A 19,384-nucleotide genomic window follows, 5' to 3' on the forward strand; every position below is an offset into this window, starting at 1 on the left:
TAACGTTCAGGAGATGACTTTCGGATTCCTCCAAGGTATTAGTTCTCTAAGGCCCAGCCCTGTTCTCCTGAACCCGCACACTAATCCCTTCAAAGTCTCTCAGAAGTACTGTTCCCCTGGGTTACACTCACATGTGTTGCCGAGTGATCATCCATGCCGCACATAGAAGATCCCCTCCCAGTTCTTTGTGTGTCAGTAACGGCACCTGTTAAGAAGGATTTCCTGCAGTACTCTCTTCATCTGCATATCTTGCTTTCCCTCTCCTCCGCAGGGGAGAGCACCAAAGCTTTACCGATAACTACATCCTTCTCCTGGATTTCCAAGCTCTCATAGATCAGACTCAGACTCCCCAGGAAGCATGTCCCTCTCCCCTGAAGGGGAGAGCACCCACACGACACCTCCTGGATCCTACATCCTCCAAAATCCACCTCAAGAAACATGTGACAAAGCCTTTTAAAGAAGTCCCGCCTCTGCCCAAACAAATTAATGATTGGTCCAGAGGGGTCTTCCAGAACTACCTGTCACTGTAACTTGTATTCCTTCCATCCTCCAAGTCAAAACATGGTAAATAGGGGAAACTGCTCAAGCAAAGTGCAGGGGTGTCAAACCCTCCTCTACTCTAGCAAACCTCCCATGCCACTTAAACCCACCATTTTTACACCGCAGGGTGAAACACTGGCAATTTTGGCCTAATTCTACACCTAACTCTCTATTATAGCACTCACCTAAACAGGTGGGCGCTACATAAGCAATCCAGATAATATACAATCTAAGTGTTTAGAGTATATGTTACCGAAGGATGGTTTCCATTACCAGGGGTAATGTCCTTTCTTTGAACAGGCAGAGGATGTTTCTGCAGTCTGCACCAGCTCCATGTCATAGTGAAGAAAGAGCCTTCCCTGAGCTATCCATCCACGCCTGGAACCTGACTCTGTGCTAAGCACTGTCCCTCACAAGTGGGTTACTCTCCCTACCACACACTCGCCAAAAGTGCGCCAAAATGATGTGGGAGCCCTTATTGAAAAAGTCCCCTCACCCAAGATGGCTTGGGTGAGGGGACTCTATCCTCACCATCATGTGACAAAGCGGGAAACACACACTTACCAAATACTAGTGCTGTCACATGGGAGGAAGAGGAGGAGTGAATCTGAAACTCAGACGTATAGGGTATTTCTCATTACTTCTGGCTAGAATGGAACGGCGGAGGAGCGAAAAAAGGGGAGTATAATCCGCTGGCAGGTCACACTTTTTAAAGTAAAGCTGTTGCGTTGCTCTGCATGGCAAACCATAGATTCACTTTAAAGCAAACCAGCCACAATTAAAGTGGTTGTATGCCCCCAATGCGGAAGTTGTACCTATTGTAGGCAAGCCTATTATAAGGCTTACCTATAGGTAATATATATATATGGAGATGGAGGTGCCCTCTTGTGTTTGTTTAGGATTTCAAGACTTAAAGTGGATGTAAACCCGATTCATGAAATTTAAGATGAGCACATAAATCTGTAGTGTTTTCTTATCTCTCTCTTCAAAGCACTATGTCCCGTAGCTTTCTCCTGCTCAGTTCCTCTGTTATCAGCCTGATAACTTCTGACAAGTTCTAGGAGACAGCAGCCTGAAGTGTGTGTCAGGGGAGGTTGCTATAAGTACAGTAACACACAGCTTGCCATCTCAGAGCAGATGCACATTCCTTTCTTCCTTTGCCATTGTAGAGTGGGGGTGTGTGCCTTTCCTCCAATCAGCTGTCTTGGCTGTATGCCAATAATCCACTCCCAGTGGTGACCAAAAAAGAGAAAAGCTCTAACACGATGTGCACATTCTAAAGAATATATAAAGCTGAAGACAGCAGATATACATATAAAACTTACAGTATCTCACAAAAGTGGGTACACCCCTCACATTTTTGTAAATATTTTATTATATCTTTTCATGTGACAACACTGAAGAAATGACACATTTCTACAATGTAAAGTAGTGAGTGTACAGCTTGTATAACAGTGTAAATTTGCTGTCCCCTCAAAATAACTCAACACACAGCCATTAATGTCTAAACCACTGGCAACAAAAGTGAGTACACCCCTAAGTGAAAATGTCCAAATTGGGCCTAAAGTGTCAATATTTTGTGTGGCCACCATTATTTTCCAGCACTGCCTTAACCCTGTTGGGCATGGAGTTCACCAGAGCTTCACAGGTTGCCACTGGAGTCCTCTTCCACTCCTCCATGACGACATCACAGAACTGGTGGATGTTAGAGACCTTGAGCTCCTCCACCTTCCCTTTGAGGATGCCCCACAGATGCTCAATAGGGTTTAGGTCTGGAGACATGCTTGGCCAGTCCATCATCTTTACCTTCAGCTTCTTTAGCAAGGCTGTGGTCATCTTGGAGGTGTGTTTGGGGTCGTTATCATGTTGGAATACTGCCCTGCGGCCCAGTCTCGGAAGGGAGGGGATCATGCTCTGCTTCAGTATGTCACAGTACATGTTGGCATTCATGGTTCCCTCAGTGAACTGTAGCTCTCCAGTGCCGCCCCAGACCATAACACTCCCACCACCAGGCAAGACACACTTGTCTTTGCACTCCTCACCTGGTTGCCGCCACACACGCTTCACACCATCTGAACCAAATACATTTATCTTGGTCTCATCAGACCCCAGGACATGGTTCCAGTAATCCATGTCCTTAGTCTGCTTGTCTTCAGAAAACTGTTTGCGGGCCTTCTTGTGCATTATCTTTAGAAGAGGCCTCCTTCTGGGACAATAGCCATGCAGACGTATGGTCTGAGCACTGACAGGCTGACCCCCCCCACCCCTTCAACCTCTGCAGCAGTACTGGCAGCACTCATACGTCTATTTCCCAAAGACACCCCCTGGATATGATGCTGAGCACGTGCACATAACTTCTTTGGTCGACCATGGTGAGGCCTGTTCTGAGTGGAACCTGTCCTGTTAAACCACTGTATGGTCTTGGCCACCGTGCTGCAGCTCAGTTTCAGGGTCTTGCCAATCCTCTTATAGCCTGGGCCATCTTTATGTAAAGCAATATTTCTATTTTTCAGATCCTCAGAGAGTTCTTTGCCATGAGGTGCCATGTTGAACTTCCAGTGACCAGTATGAGAGCGTGAGAGTGATAACACCATTGATGATTGATAACACCATGATTTAACACACCTGCTCCCTATTCACACCTGAGACCTTGTAACACTAACGAGTCACATGACACCGGGGAGGGAAAATGACTAATTGTGCTAAATTTGGACATTTTCACTTAGGGGTGTACTCACTTTTCTTGCCAGCGGTTTAGACATTAATGGCTGTGTTGAGTTATTTTGAGGGGACAGCAAATTTACACTGTTATACATTGGCGGTGCATTCATTAAGGGCAAGGGACGCCGCCCCCTCTCCCCAGCCATCCCCCTCTATGACCAATGGATAGATTCATGCATAACATGAATCTATCCATGCCCACCGCCGCCACCCCCTATTCAGGCGCCCGGTCCCTTTTTGGACGGACCATAGGCTATAATAGGCTTCAAAAAGTCCACCAAGGTGTGTTAGAAAAGCAAATTAATATTCGCTTTCCTAACACTGAACCGCCTCTCCGCCAATCAGGTGCGAGGGTCTGTTACCCGTCACCTGATTGGCTGAAACGACGGGCGCTGTGATTGGACGCCTATCAGGAGGAGAGGACGGGAGGAGACGCATGGAGGACACGACTCACCACCGTCACCCGCTGCCCCCCTGAGATAGGGTAAGTGCCGGCAGACAGCGAGTGGGCGGGGGGGTCACAGTGGCGGCCACAGTGGTGGCATTTGATGGATACAGTGGCAGTATTCGATGGGCACAGTGACAGCATTCGACAGGCACAGTGACTGCAATTGATGGGCACAGTGGCTGCAACTGATGGGCACAGTGGCTGGGCCAACGCAAGGTGCAGAAAGGATGGGCACAGTGGCAGTATTCGATGGGAACAGTGGCAGCATTTGATGGACACAGTGGCAGCATTTGATGGACACAGTGGCAGCATTTGATGGACACAGTGGCTGCAATTGATGGGCACAGTGGCTGCAATTGATGGGCACAGTGGCTGCAATTGATGGGCGCAGTGGCTGGGCCAACACAAGGTGCAGAAAGGACAGTTGCTGTGTGCTGGTTTTAGTTTAGGAATGCAGGGACGATTTTGAAATGTCCTACTACTTAGACTTTTTGCTAGTGTAGGAAATTGTTTCTGATGGTTTAATTAGCCGCATTCCATTCATTTCACAGGAGTATACTTGAATGGGAAAAGTAACTCAAAAATTTCCTAAATGAGAGATTAAAATGTGCAATTAGTCTCCTGCTCCCATTCAAATCTATAGATGAGAAGACAGGAGATTAATTGCTACTCAGTTATGCTATTGAAAATCTTATTAACTATAAATGTGATGCAAACAAAGAGATCATTCACATGAGATATTACTGAGCTACTAAAAATCCGCCAGGTAGCTCTAGGCTTAAGGCTGACACGTTTTGGTTCCTAGAAAACTAATGGATTAGATAGTTGGGTGGGGTTTAACCTGTGTGATTTTGTGACAATAAACAGGGAAAAACAGAGAGAGGTTTTCATTTTCTTTATGATAACCACAAAGTGTTTTTTCCATCATAAAACCAAGGTAGCTTATGGCTCATTTTATTCTGCAATTTGCCCCTGTTATAAAGGCACCAAAATGATGCTGCTCGTAGAAAGTAGCAGTTAGTCACAAGTTAAAGTTTTTTTGTTTTTTTCAACCACTTCAGGTTGAAGCATGACAGTTTTACAGGGCAGCACCTGTGTGCCAGATCACATATACCAAGGGTGCCCAAACCTTTTGAAGAGTGAGGGCCACTTAAGCGACTTGGTAACCGGCCGCGGGCCACAATGAGCAGAACAGGCGGATGACAGATCCGTGTCCATTCTCTATATGCAGAGCAGACACAGCCCGCTCTACTACATGGGTCCTCTGATCCGATGGAAGGGGATGGATCCCCTCCTGTTTTTTTTTTTTTTTTTAGCAGATCGGATTGAAGGTAGGCGGGTGTAAACGGACACAAGTCTGTTTACATCTACCGTTCCATAGAGGTGAATGGTGGGTCCAATTGAGTCGGACCAATCGTGTGAAAGGGGTCTAAGGCTGCTTTCACACTGATGCACCGCAGATGCAGGGCAGTGCACCTGCGGCTTCCCTGTGGGTTAGCTGCACTTTGTCATAGACTTCTATTATATCTTGCAGGTGTGGTGCACTTTCTGAAAGCGCACCAAACCCACAGGTAATAACAGAAGTCTATGGCACAGTGCAGCTAATCCTGTGGATCGGTTTGAAAGCAGCCCAGTAACCACTGCAGAACAGATATGCCCATATATACAATGGGGTTTTAGTAATAAAATTACCTTTAATAACAGTCTTCTATTCAGGTATTGCTGGCTGTTGCTGTCCCACACAGAGTGCATTTCGTATCATTCCACCTATGACAGGAGTTGGCGCTATATAGAAAGCATCGGCTTATGCGGCTATGTTCTGCAGCTGCTTGCTTCCTTACGTGCCGGCTCCATTTACAACACTGATGCTCTGAGATGGCGGGTCGGCAACCCACGATCTGGGCTTTGCCAACCTGCCATCCCAGAGCTGAAGGTCACGGGCCACAACAGAGGGCTCTGCGGGCCACCAGTTGGGCACCCCTGACATATACTGTATATATGTTATCCGGCTCTTCCGGGTAAGGGGCGCTCATGCATGCCGCTGGAGGCTCACTCCCGCTGTGATCACACACAGAGAGAGCCCAATGGCAGGTACCGTGGACTCGATATCCACCAGCACCTGCTGATGATCTAGCAGAGGGGCAGAGTTTCAGTCTGCTTATGTAAACAAGGCAGATCACCATTCTGACAGGAGGGAAGGCATGGACCCTGTGTCTCTGCAAAGCAGGGACTAGGATCCATGTCTTCCCCTAGTAAAAGCACCTCCCACTATACTAAATCACAGACTAGGCACACAGTTAAACGTTTGATCATCCCTGATGTTAACCCCTTCCCAGCCTGTGTCATTAGTGCAGTGACAGTGCATATTTTTTTAGCACTGATCACTGTATTAGTGTCACTGGTCAACAAAAAAGTGTCAGAATGTCCACTACAGTCCCACTATAAGTCGTTGATCGCCATTACTAGTAAAATAAATACATAAATAAAAATATCCCATAGTTTGTAGATGCTATGACTTTTGCGCAAACCAAACATTATATGCTTCTTGGGATTCTTTTTACCAAAAATATGTAGCTGAATACATACTTGCCTAAATATATGAAGAAATTTAGATTTTTGTGTTGTCCGTCTTTTTTTGTTTATAGTGCAAAAAATAAAAAACGCAGAAGTGATCAAATACCTCCAAAGGAAGGCTCTATTTGTGGGGAAAAAAAGGACATAAATTTATTTGGGTGCAGCATCCCATGACAGCGAGTGCCGTACCACAAAAAAACGGTGGGGGTTAAATATTATATATATTTTTGTGGGGCTCCAAAAAGGAACAATGAAAATTGGGAAGAAAAAGAAAGTTACATAGTATTAGCAAAAAATAAAAAATTAAAAGGGTGGTGGAAGAAGTATAAACTATAAAGTAATTTGAGTTAACTAATGCCTGGTACACACAATGAGATTATCAGACGAATGATCGCCCGTTTTTTTTTTTTGCATGCTAATCTCATATCGAAACTGAAGAATTTACTAAAGTTATGAAACTTCTCGTACGACAGAATAAAAATTTGGAAGTGTTGTAGTGTATTTGTATTGCATTTTCGAATGACAACTATACTGATTAATAGAAAATCGTGTGATCTGGTATCGTACGAGGAAAATTTTCGTGCGTGTCCGATCGGATAATATCAGATGAACTGTTATGATCGGCTCTCGAAAGCTCTGTACTAATGATCAGATTATCGTACGATCGATTCGAAAGCGGTATTTTTCCTATGATTTTCTGATCGTGTGTACGGGGCTTAAAGCGGGGTTCCGCCTGGGGAAAAAAAAAATTAAAAGTCAGCAGCTATAAATATTGTAGCTGCTGCCATTTAATATAAGGACACTTACCTGTCCAGGGAGCCTGCGATGTCGGCACCTGAAGCCGACCCATCCCTCGGCTCCGGGTGTAGGCGCCGGCATCCTTACTAAGGTAAATAGGAAGTGAACAAACAAATGGCCCCTGCCCTCACCTATAACTAGCCTTCACAGCAAAGAGCACAAGAAGGGCAAACGCATAAAAGACAAAAACAGAACATTCCATAGCTCAGCTTGCCAACCAGTCTGCTGACCAACCAGATTAACTTGTCCAACAGTCTGCGTTATAAACAAGGGTTTAGTTAGCACGCATTTGCAAATGCATGCGTAAGCTGCAAAGCCTCTTCACGGCACCCTGTGTATTCTTTGTAGTCCTAAACGCTACTGAATTCATGAGCGTCTCCACAGTGGGAGCACATCCATTCAATGGATAGATGAGGGGCAGGTGGGCCTTGCGGCTTCACAGCCTGTTTCCTACTGCGCATACGCAAATCGTGCTACTTGTTCTGAATGGTCCCTGCTGTCTTCTGGGACCTGTGTGTCTCCCAGAAGGCATCTGGAGGAGGGGCCCGACATTGGAAGTGGGAGCAGATACCTGGATTTGACAGGTATCTGCTCCCCTCTCCCCCCTGAAAGGTGCCAAATGTGGCACTGGAGGGGGGGAGGAATCAGATCTGTGGAAGTTCAATTTCTGGGTGGAACTCCGCTTTAAAGGTTTATAAGGAGTTAAATCAGAACTACATTTTTGTAGGACCTGACATTTTGTGCAGCTCAAAGGACAATTATACAACCCTATTTGCAGCTTTCCTTCATACAAAAGCTGCCTAGTGCTCCCAGGACATCCAGGAGGACCTGACTGCAGGACCATCAGTTTGACAGCAGGGAACCTGGGAGCACTGACAGCAGGAGAGGGTCCCTACCCAGTTGTGCTCTTCTACCACAGCACCCGAGGTGGGAGCCCACAGGGTCAATTAACGTGCATTTATAGTCATACGCCAAAACGTAAAATCCTATATTCTTTTCTATATTGCATTTAAATTATTTCTAGACTACTCCTGTTAATCAGAGCGATCTTGAAGTTTGTAAACTTACTTTGTGAAGATCCTCACATTTTATTCCTTGAATTTTGTGACATGTAATCACTGTGCCCTGTTTATAGGCAACAGGTTGATGTTTTTATAACACCAATTTCATCTTCATAGTCCAGTTCTACAATATTTTTATATTGTTTCTGTGTCCTTTTACATATCTATGTTGATTACGTGCAAAGATTGTGTGAACTCTGTTCTTCATGTCTTCCCTATGTAAAATCAATGAAATTACATTGAACACTTGGGGAACATGGGGGAATAAAAATTGTGCTGTAGGAAACTTATATTGTTGATTGGTTGCTATTTTATTTATTTATTACAGGTACTTATATAGCGCTATGGCCAACAATTGTTCTAATTACAACCCACCATTACCCTTAGGCTCACTATATATGTAATAGTCTGACTGTACAATTTTTATACACTCAACTTTAGATCCATCAAAACCATGTAATATGAAGACCTAAACTGTCCAATTCAATTTGTATCCAATCAGGCAGGCTCTTGCACTACCAACATGTTAAGGGAATTGGTTTAATCAGATTGTAACACATGTCTTTATGTAAAGTTAAAAAAAAAAAAAAAGAGGAGGAAAAAATGCACTAGACTGCATAAAAAACGCACTGGAATGCATCAAAAACGCGCATGCAGAAAAGCATCTGGAACGTATCCGGACTGCGTTTCTATGGTGTGAACTGGCCCTTAGTGTGTTTTGATATCTTGGTTTAAAAAACGAGCCAAACATATAACCCTTTGATCGCCCTAGATGTTTAACCCCTTCCCAGCCAGTGTCATTAGTGTCATTAGTACAGTGACAGTGCATATTTTTAGCACTGATCACTGTATTGGTGTCCCTGGTTCCCACAAAGATTGTCCACCGCACTATCGCAGTCCCCCTATAAGTCGCTGATCGCCGCCATTACTAGTATAAAAATAAATAAATGAAAGCTCCAGTACATAGACCATCATTTGTAGACATAACTTGTGCAAACCAAAAGTAACGATACCCCCGAAGGAGCTGCTTTTGTTTGTTTAGTCCGTTACTCTGCCTCTCAACCCCAAAGAACTGTCGCAGCCCCTTTGGCGCACCAATGTGATTAATGAAATAACACAGTAATAACCCACAGACACAGCTGTGCTCTCTCAAGTTTACTAGGACCAGAGAAAGATTTAAAGTGATATTAGTCAGCCAAGTCCTGTACAAGTAGACAGGATTTGGTTGAAACAATTTCTGTTAAAGCAATAAATGGCAATTAGCAACAACAAAAGTAACACCAGTGAGTACAGGGTTAAACAGTAATAAGCAAATCATTAAGCAAGCTAACGATAATTGTAGATAATATCATTAAAGGGGAACCCCGGGCCAACCTATAATACCGCAAAGTCTATTGGGAATAATACACTATAGGTATCAGTGGCGCCCTTTAAGAGCAGCGAATAACAGTGTCCTAAAAGTCTGGCCTCACAATATCATTAGCATGTTGGAGCTATAAAAACAAGGATCCTTTGACATAACAGAGTGATAAGGAACAGGGTAAGATAGCTGTCTAGTGACACTCCTCTACACGATTCGGGTAACAGATGTCTGTGCACAGTGTTCAAATGTGTGATTTATAAAAGGCAATGAGATTCCTGGGCAAGAGCCCCCTCGCCAATCCTGTACACTTTCAGCGATCCTCTGAAGAGCGATCAAACGACTCTCCTAATTGCAGATGTGTTGCAATGGCGTTCAGTCTGCTGACCTGGTGAATCAGCCAATTCCGTGGCATACAGCGTTACTGCAGAGCGTCCTTCTGAAAGCAGATGGTGTCCTGACCCTCTGGATTGGAGCTGTAGGCTGTGTGCCCCTTGATAGGCTGCGATCCCTTCACACAGCAACAAGATGGTGTTCTCACAATGGGATCCAGGAAGCAACCACGCTTGTGCCTTGTCTAGAAATCATTTTATATCCTCTCCCATCAATCCTCTGCTTTTCATGCAATGCAGCTTGGTTTTGTAGTTCTGTGCCTTTAAAAATCAGTGAGCAGCTTTGTGCTGGGACTTCATATTCCAGACTACTTTTCAGCTGATGCTTGTTAAAGCCTCATTCATTGCTTCCTGTAACTGCTCCTACAATTGGCTTACTTCCTCCTGCCAATAGGTACACAGGGGAGGAACAGACTAGCCTCTGTGTGTGTGAAAAGGGAGGAAGGGGAGTAAAAAGCCCATGCAGCTGCTAGCAGGCAGCTTTCTTCCCCCATGGATTCAATCAGCCTGGAGAGGTAACCGCTACACACTCCCCTCACCAAAGAACCTTTGGTCCCCAAAGGAAGTAAATAGTCTGTGACCTGTTACATGCTTTTTATATACAAGCGGAGAAACCAAGTTAGTGTGCACAGGAAATCAGACAGTTTGCATCTGCATAAAAACCTGGCAGAGGAACCTCCCACCAATTAGCATAGGACTGGAGATTGTCCTGCCTACAGGCCACCTGAGTTGGTATAGCCCAGCTAGATGTGCCAGGGGGTGAGTTGGGGTTGTCCTCCACCAAATGCATGGTGGAAGAACCAGGCGCCTCAAGAGCCCTTTTTTGAAGCAAAAACACCTCCCTCAGAGCTTTCACCCAGAGTATCATAGGTCAGTCTCTTAGGTGGGTGAATAGCTCTTTACTCTCTCTGTTCTTTAAGCTCTGGAGTTACAAGCACACTGGTCTCTGCTTCATCCACAGCTTTTTCTTTGTCACGTACCTGATCAGAAGCCAATATGCAGAGAGGGGCTCCCCTTGCGGCTAGGTGTAGGTGCAGTATACCTCTGAAAGTGCCACAGAAGGTATACAGCCCGAAGAAGCACAGGTTGCTGGTAGGATCTGGATGGGTCCCAAAGAGCGTCACCTTGTGAGGACTCCCAGTGGTGCACAGGCAGTCAGGAACTCCCCGCTGTGCTTGGAATAAACCGTGCTTCAGAGGACAGCAGTGGACACCCAGCTGAGGATCAAACACAGGATGGCCAGCGGACACCCGGCTGAGGGTCAAACACAGGATGGCCAGTGGGCATCCGGCTGAGGGTCAAACACAGGATTGCAGGAAGCAACAGCAAATCCATGAAGTAAGCTGAGGTCATAAACTGGTAATCAAGCAGGAGCAAGTCCATATAGCAAGCCGGGGTCATGCACAGGTAATCAGGCTGAAGTAAAGTGCATAAAGCAAGCCGGGGTATGCACAGGTAATCAGGCAGAGGCAAAGTCCATATAGCAAGCTGGGGTCATGCACGGATAATCAGCAGAAGGAAGGTCAAGGAGCGAGCCAGGAGAGGAGGTAAACAGGTCTGGAATGAGCCGGGTCAAGAACAGGAGATCCAAGGGATAACACAGTGGTTCAGGAATATAGGAAGCTGACGACAATCCAGCAGCTTTGGTCAGACAGAGGCAGTCTTTTATAGGCCAGCAGGGGGATCTATCTGTCACATGATGCGCCTATGGCACCTATTTCTTCTACTGGCAAGATTGCCAATACTTCCATGGCCATTTCCCTGACATTCTTCTTCCTGCGTATCAGCCTCAGCTTCTTCTTAATCCATAGAAAGAGAATCCTCGGGGCCTGCTCCTGGCAGGGTAGATTGAGGGTCTTCCAACCCTTCAGAAGGTGGACTTTGAGGCACAAAACTCAGGAGCCTCTGGTCTGAGAATCCTAATGTCTGTCACCTTAGGAGGAGACAAAGTGGAGGTGGCAGGCCCTGGCATTTGAGATGGCCACAACCAGTCTATTCCCATCTCTTCATCTTCACTGTCCCCATTGTCTACAGCAAGGGGTACAGACTGAGATCTAGTGACTGGTCGGGATCTCTGAGAGACCGTGGGTGTGGACTGTGAATCTGGCTGTGGTGGCAAATGAACTGCTTCTGACAGAGGCAACAGATGGTTGCGGTGCCAAGTCTTTAGCGGGCCTGTGCTCCCCTCTGGCCGTATTTGATACACTGGGAGTCCTGGCAGCTGCTTGCAAATGACATAGGGCTGCGACTTCTAGCGATCAGCCAACTTGTGCTTTCCAGTGACACCCAAATTCCTCAACAGCACTCTGTCGCCTGGTTGTAAGTCCTGCACTGGTACCCTGATGTCAAAGTTTCCTTTGTTCCTCTGTCCTCGGGCATCTGAGGCAGCTTGGGCCTTGTCATAGGCGGTCTTCAGACTTTTCCGTAAGCCGTCCACATACCCTCTGTGGGAGGTTGTCGAGGTATGGTCTAAGGACGGACTAAAGGCCAAGTCTACTGGCAGCCAGACCTCCCGTGCAAACATCAGACGATAGAGGGAGTATCCTGTGGCATCGCTTGCGGTGCTGTTATAAGCATGCACGATAGCGGCTATATGCCCCAAGCATTTCCAGGAGGGTTTGGTTGAACCTCTCTGGCTGTGGATCCCCTTGAGAATGGTATGGGGTGGTTCTGGACTTTCCTAATGCCTAACTGGTCTAAAAGTCTCTTGATCAGGCTGCTCTCAAAGTCTCTCCCTTGATCAGAGTGGATACATTGGGGCAAGCCATAGTGTACAAAGAACTTCTCCACTAAGATCTTGGCCACCGTAGATGTCTGTTGATCCTTTGTGGGAAATGTCTGGGCATACCGCATGAAGTGGTCAGTCACTACCAGGATATTTCCCTGTCCACTCAGATCAGGCTCCAAGCCAGTGGCTGTGCAGCCATAAGGGCACACGGGTGCTGCCCCCTCTCTCCTGCCAACCCTGTCTATCACCAATAGATAGATTCATGGATTGTAATTTCTGTGTGCTGCTTCGTTCTTCTGCTATCAGCATGAGTCAGTTCTGACAAGTTTTCCTGACACCAAGAGAAAAAAGGTGACAGTGAAGGGATCTCCGTCTGATTGACAGCCTTAGCTCTGTTCCTGTGTGCTGTGTGAAGGCGGTGTGTCCCTTCCCTCCAATCAGCTCCCACGGCTCCCCTCACTGAGCTCTGCAGTGTGTAACTTCAGCTCCCAGACCCCTGCTTTCTGAAATCTCAGACAAGCTTTATAAATTCTGGACTTTGAACAGCTGTAGAGAAGAGAAGACTGCAGATAGGCACACAGAACTTATGTAGGAGGATTTGTTTCATCTCTGTGTATCACCTGAGGCCAGTCATTTCACTGGGTATATGAGAGGGTTTACAACCACTTTAAGTATATGTTAAGTATTTTATTTGATCATGATATCATTCTGACATTCTTTTAATTTGTACATTTCAGATTTGGTAAAGCGGATAGCAGTACAGAAGTTTGGCTCATCTCGCAGTGACTATCAAAAGGTAATCTGAAACTATTTTTACTGAAGTTATGTAGCAATGTTAAAAAGTAGCAAGACCTTTTGCATACCTCCCATCTTTCTGAGATGAGAAATAGGGACACCCTTCAGTACAGTCTAGATTGCTGACACGAGCAGACACTCAGAGAGGGGAGGGGGGAGAGGATGGAAGAGAGGACACAGGAGACAGAGAGCAGAGCTGCGGATGACAGAGGCACATACTGACTCCGGTGTCAGGGTTTAGCAGCCCTGATAGATCAGAGTTAGCGTACAGGGGGGGAGGGTAGAAACTGTCAGGATCAGACAAGTATTACAGGTGATTCAGGGGGCCAAATGACACAGCACAAGTACTGTGCTGTACAACATACTTTAATGTGTTTGTTAATGCACTTATACAAGACTACGCCAGCCCCTCTATTAGAGGCTGGCATAGCACACTGTGTACGTTTTTTTTAAAAACGAGTGTTGTAAATGCCTAATTTGAGCTGTCTTCAGGCCGGTCACGTGACTCGTGGCCGCTTTACAGCTCCGATGGATGGCCTCTGCGGAGGAGACGAGCGGCCGTGTGATCTCTCAGGCTGACCTCAGAGGGAGATTCATGGCCCCTCCCACAGAAGACATCCATCGGAGCTCAGCAGCCCTGATAGATCGGAGTCAGCATACAGGGGGAGGGTAGAAACTGTCAGGATCAGACAGGTATTACAGGTGATACAGGGGGCCAAATGACACAGCACAAGTACTGTGCTGTATAACATGCTTTAATGTGTTTTGTTAATGCACTTATACAAGACTATGCCAGCCCCTCTATTAGAGGCTGGCATAGCACAGGGGGTGAGGAGGGAGAGAGAGCAGACAGCGTATGATGGAGGGACGCACTGTGACCACAGCGATCAGGGCGGAGCAGCCCTGGTTATCGTGGTCTATTTACAGAGGGGATACAGGAAGTGCAATGTTCAGGGTTTTTTTTTTTTTTTTTTTATAGTTTAGAGTATACAGTTTACAGACAGATTACACAGCACAAGCACTGTGCTGTGTAATCTGCTTTAAGGGACCAGGATCTGTATATTTTTTTTTGGGGGGGGGGGGGTTAACAAACGCTTTAAGGGAACAGGATCTGTTTTTTCTTATGTTTTTTTGAGGATAACAAATGCTTTACCTTTCAACCTTGCCATGCGCAGCGTTGTGTCGCGGTCTTTATAATTTAGCAATTTGGCAATAAATGTTCGAGGTGGGGCACCTTGTGGTGGCGGCCTAGCGGGCATACGATGCGCTCTCTCGACAGCAAACGTGGGCAAAAAGGCCTCCCTGCCATACGTTGTAATTAGTAATTGCTCCAGGAAAGTTGTAGGGTCTTTCCCCTCCGTCCCCTCTGGCAGGCCAATGAAGCGAAGGTTGCACCTACGAAGCCTGTTCTCCATGTCATCTTGCTTTGCCAGAAGTTGATTTAATGCCAAATTCCAGCTCATGATTTATAATCGATTACAACATACATTTTTTTTTTTCTTTTTGGGATAAAGGTTTTGTGTGAATAAATAAAATCTGATCATTTTAATTAACCCTGCTAATGTGTTAATTGGTGTTTCATCCATGCAAACTGATACACTCTGCTGGATAGATTGTGCTCTGAAAAACAATAGTATTGCTTGCTGAATTGTCAGATGAAAATAGAAGAAAGCCTGAAAAAGGAAAATGAATGCAGCCATCACATCTAACAATTGGAAAGCTTAACTACAATGTTTGCTTTGGATTTAATACTGCTTTAAAATAATGCAAGGGGGTATTTTTGTGTGAAGGTTCGCTTTAAAGTGGTTGTAAACCCTTACAGACCACTTTTCCCTACAGGTAAACCTATAATAAGAATTACCTGTAGGTACTGGAAATATCTTCTATACCTGTACGGTTTAGAAGATATTTACCATATACGCATATATTTACCATATAGCGCATGCGTGGGAGTGACATCACGCGACTCCGGCCAGTAACAGAGCCAGAGTTCACGCCCCCAGAAGGAAGAGGGGTAAAGATGGACGCTTCCTGCAGCGGGGACAGCGCGGGCTTCCTTTGCAGGTAAGTGCCACATAATGGGCTAGTATGCAATGCATACTAGCCCATTATGCTTTTACTTTGCAGGGTTTGCAGTAAACGAAAGAGAAAGTAAAGCCCATCAGGGTTTACTTCCTTTTTAAGCAAACTATATAAGAGATTACATTTTAAAGAATATATATTTTTAAGTTTTGTAGAGAGATGGGAAGAGTCAAAAATCCATTGTCACCAGCACAGAAAGAGATGGGGAATCCAACATTTTGCAGCAAAAAAGAGAGGAAACCTTTCAATGGCAACACATTAGTGTTTCACCGATATCAGTATCGGTTAGGGTTGCCACCTTTTCTTCAAACCAAACCCGAACACTTTAGCGGCCTGGGACACCTTTGGGTGCCCCAAGGAGAATAGTAATGCAATGTGAATAGCGTGCCACAGCGAATAGTGGGTGTGGCCAAATTGCTCTTGCTGACATCATTGCCCTGCCCCCCCAGTGATGTCAAACCTGCCCCCAGACAGCTGCCCACAGATCCTGGGTGGCAACAGATTATTGTGTGACTATCTTGGTTACTTGGGGAGCCAAAGCCTGGTCTGAATAATGTGTCCAGGTTTCAATTTGCCTGAAACCTGAACACCTAATTTAAAACCCGTACTGTCCGGGTGAATCCCGGACAGGTGGCAACCCTAGTATCGGTGTCAATCCTAAGCATTTGCATGAGTGCTTGTACTCATGCAAGTGCTCCATTACCTAAAACCGATACCTATTTTAGCCTGCGTTGTGGTGTGATTTGAGCCCATAAAAAATGAACGGGCTCAAATCACACTGCAAAGAATTGCATGTGATTTGAACAGGAATGCGATACCTGTCTGAATCACATGCAGTTTCCTGTGAACCCAGGCTTATAGAGAACAATGTGCATGGTTCCACCCATTCAAGAACACGCTGACCACGTCGTAAGAGTTGTCTATTACCTCAGCCAGTCAAGTGTGTGTATGGAAGATAGGACTGCTAACTCAATAGGTGATTTCTAGTTCAGTATATATGAAATCACTTTGTTAAGTCAAAAGTTGGTGCTGGCATGTTGTATACAGTGGAGGGAGGGCATCAGCACAAATTCTGGAAGTCCTGTATGAAGCTTTTGAGGAGCCTGAGATAGGGATGCATCAATACCAGTTTTTAAAGAGTTCACACAGGAGCTGTGCGGGAAACCGCATGTGATTCAGACAGGAATAGCACCGCCAGCGGCGGCACGTCCATTAGGGGTGCACGGGCATCGCTCCCCCCTATCCATCCGTTCAGCTCCCTGATCTACATGCAGGGCGCCAGATGCATAGCTTTCAATGGGGAGGTGCTTTTTTGAAGCACGTGATTAGAGCCAGATCCCACCCAGTTGTGTGACAATAGCGAATAAATATTCGCTATCGCCACACTGATCCTCCTCCCAGCCAATCAAGAAGCGGGTCTTGAGACCCGTCACCCAATTAGCTGAAAGGACAGGCAATCCTATTGGACGCCTTGGAGGAGGAGGGAGGAGCTGCACGGCGGAAGCCGCCATGATGCAGAAGAGGAGGAGAGGACACAGGAGCCGCTGCCCGCCGCCCGTAGAAGCCCGCAACCCACCCACTGCCCGTAAGATCCCACAAACCACTCGTAACCCGGCCACTGTCCGCCGCCCATAGGAGCTCGCAACCCGCCCGCTGCCAGTCCACATCCTAGATGGGGTAAGTGCCAGGGGAGGTGGGGGTGCCGCCAACTGACCAACAGGGTGGTTGTTTGCCTCCCCCCCCCAAAAAAACAAAAAAACACCAGCCGCCACTGCACACCTCATTCCTGTTCAAATCGCATGTGATTCTTTTCAGTGCCACTTCAGTCCATTCACTTTGTATAGGCTCAAATTGCAGCGCACCGCAGGCTAAAATAGGTATCGGTAATTGGTATTGGCAAGTACTTAAGAAAATATCAGTACTTGTACTCAGTCTGTAAAGCAGAGTTCCACCCAAAAGTGGAACTTCCACTTATCTAATTCCTCCCCCTTCTGGTGCCACATTTGGCACCTCTCAGGGGGAGGTGGGAGCAGGTACCCTCTCCCCACTTCCGTCGGACCTTGCTGTGGCGAGGGACGTTCAGAAGTTCTGCCCCCCTCCTCTTCCCTCCTCCTTTCCCTGCTGCCCAGCCAGTAAGAGAGCGCAGCACGCTTCGCGCATGCGCAGTAGGGACCCGGCTGTGAAGACGCAAGGTTTCACTGCCTGGTTCCCTTACTGGCAATGGCGGCAGCAGCACCCGACAGCTGATGGAAACATCAGCTGGGGTGCCGACATCGCTGGATTCCAGGACAGATAAGTGTCCTAATATTAAAAGTCAGCAGCTATAGTATGTGTATATTTTTGGAGTGGGGGGGCTGGGGTGGCGGAACTCCACTTTAAAAACCGGTGCATCCCTGCAACACATGTTTCAGTACAAGCTGTGTAGGAAGGGATTTCCCCTCACCTTTCAAAGATAGTATTCCATCCAGTTCTGGTCACCAATCCTCAGGAGGGAGGTTCGGGAAATGGAGAGAGTCCAGAGAAGGGCAACAAAGTTAATAAAGGGGCTGGAGGACCTACGTTACGAGGAATGACTACAATCGCTAAACTTATTCTCTCTGAAGAAGAGACGAGATACAAATACCTCAATGGCGATTCTGGCATAAGGAATAAACTGTTCAGTCTATAGGAGTGTAGGAAGACACGGGGCCACGCAATGGGACTAGGGGAGAAGCGGTTTAACCTTAAACTACGTAGGGGGTTTTTCACTGTCAGGGCGGTAAGGATGTGGAATTCACTTCAACAATCGGTGGTGTCAGCAGAAAGTATTGGTAGTTTTGAAAAACTCTTGGATGTGTATCTTAGTGAGCACAGTACAAAGAGATACGGGGAATTATTAGGAACACGCACATCTACACAGGTCAAGCTGGATGGACTGGTGTCTTTATTCAGCCTTACCAACTATGTAACTATGTAAGATCTCTTTTCACTTCCTCTTGTGATTCCAGGATGGGAAGTGAAAGAAAATCTCCCCAATGGCAAAAAAAAACTGATGTTAACCATTACCTATTCAATGCAAAATTTCAGAAAAACATGGCTTTGTCTTCTCAAAAGCCTTTAGTGGTCTATGGAGCATCTTTATTTTAAGAAATGACATGCCGTGTTTTGTTCACTTATTTCTTTAATATTATCTGAGACTGTTGCTTCTTCATTCCATGCTTTCCGCATCTGCTGTGACTGGCACAGCCGGAGAATGTTGTCCTGACTTTGCAGGTAATCTTTTCTAGTGACGTTGTACACCAGCAGCATTCATTAGTATGTCTGATGCCATCTAGAGCTCTGTCAGTTTGATACTGTTTTGGATGCAATTGAGATCTTGTGCTATTTGTTTGAAATGTCTGGTCACCCAAGGGAGGTCTGTATAAAACACAATATGCACAGCACGAGCTCAGGCAAGGAATTCTGAGTTATTACCTGTCTGCAATGCCAAAATGTCCACATATCTCACACTTTCCCTATTTTTATCAAGACAGTTGACTTCCTTATAAAAAATGCTTGTTGATTGGCTATTATGCTGACCCCCTCACTGCAATATGTTTTGGTTAATGACCCAAAACAAGATTGCAACCTGATAAAGTGTTACTAAACCCAGGACCCCGATTCACTATATCTGGTCTCCCACAGTACACAGAACATGGAAATGCAATTGTTTCAGCAAATATAAACTGTTAAATACCTTTTCTCATCCGCAGTATGTAGCAGTCTTGTGACTTCTATCAGTGTCTGGTTAAAGCTTGTAGGAGTAGTTGTCATTCTCCTCTGACTGTCTATGACCCCTGACCCTTTGTCTGGACAGTGCTGATCGGCCCTGTGCTAATCAGCTAATCACATGCACCCCCCCCCCCC

The 19,384-nt window shown here is 46.1% G+C and overlaps 1 protein-coding gene across 12 annotated transcripts in view; it reads left to right on the forward strand.

Moving 5' to 3' along the window:
- The window catches only part of PROM1 (prominin 1), a 340,751-nt gene that overhangs the window by 156,702 nt on the left and 164,665 nt on the right, over positions 1-19,384 (forward strand). For 10 of the 12 annotated variants that reach the window (XR_012237091.1, XR_012237101.1, XR_012237102.1 and 7 more), the window contains 2 exons: positions 13,360-13,418; positions 18,725-18,751. Coding sequence is in view for 4 of the 12 variants with exons in the window: in XM_073609697.1 (XP_073465798.1) it covers positions 13,360-13,418; positions 18,725-18,751 (86 nt within the window). In the remaining 8 variants the exon portion in view is untranslated. The remainder of the gene's footprint in view (positions 1-13,359; positions 13,419-18,724; positions 18,752-19,384) is intronic. The other 2 variants (XR_012237097.1, XR_012237100.1) reach the window with 1 other exon arrangement.

This window comes from Aquarana catesbeiana, linkage group LG01 (genome assembly GCF_042186555.1).
Source record: "Aquarana catesbeiana isolate 2022-GZ linkage group LG01, ASM4218655v1, whole genome shotgun sequence".
NCBI classification, from domain to species: Eukaryota; Metazoa; Chordata; class Amphibia; order Anura; family Ranidae; genus Aquarana; species Aquarana catesbeiana.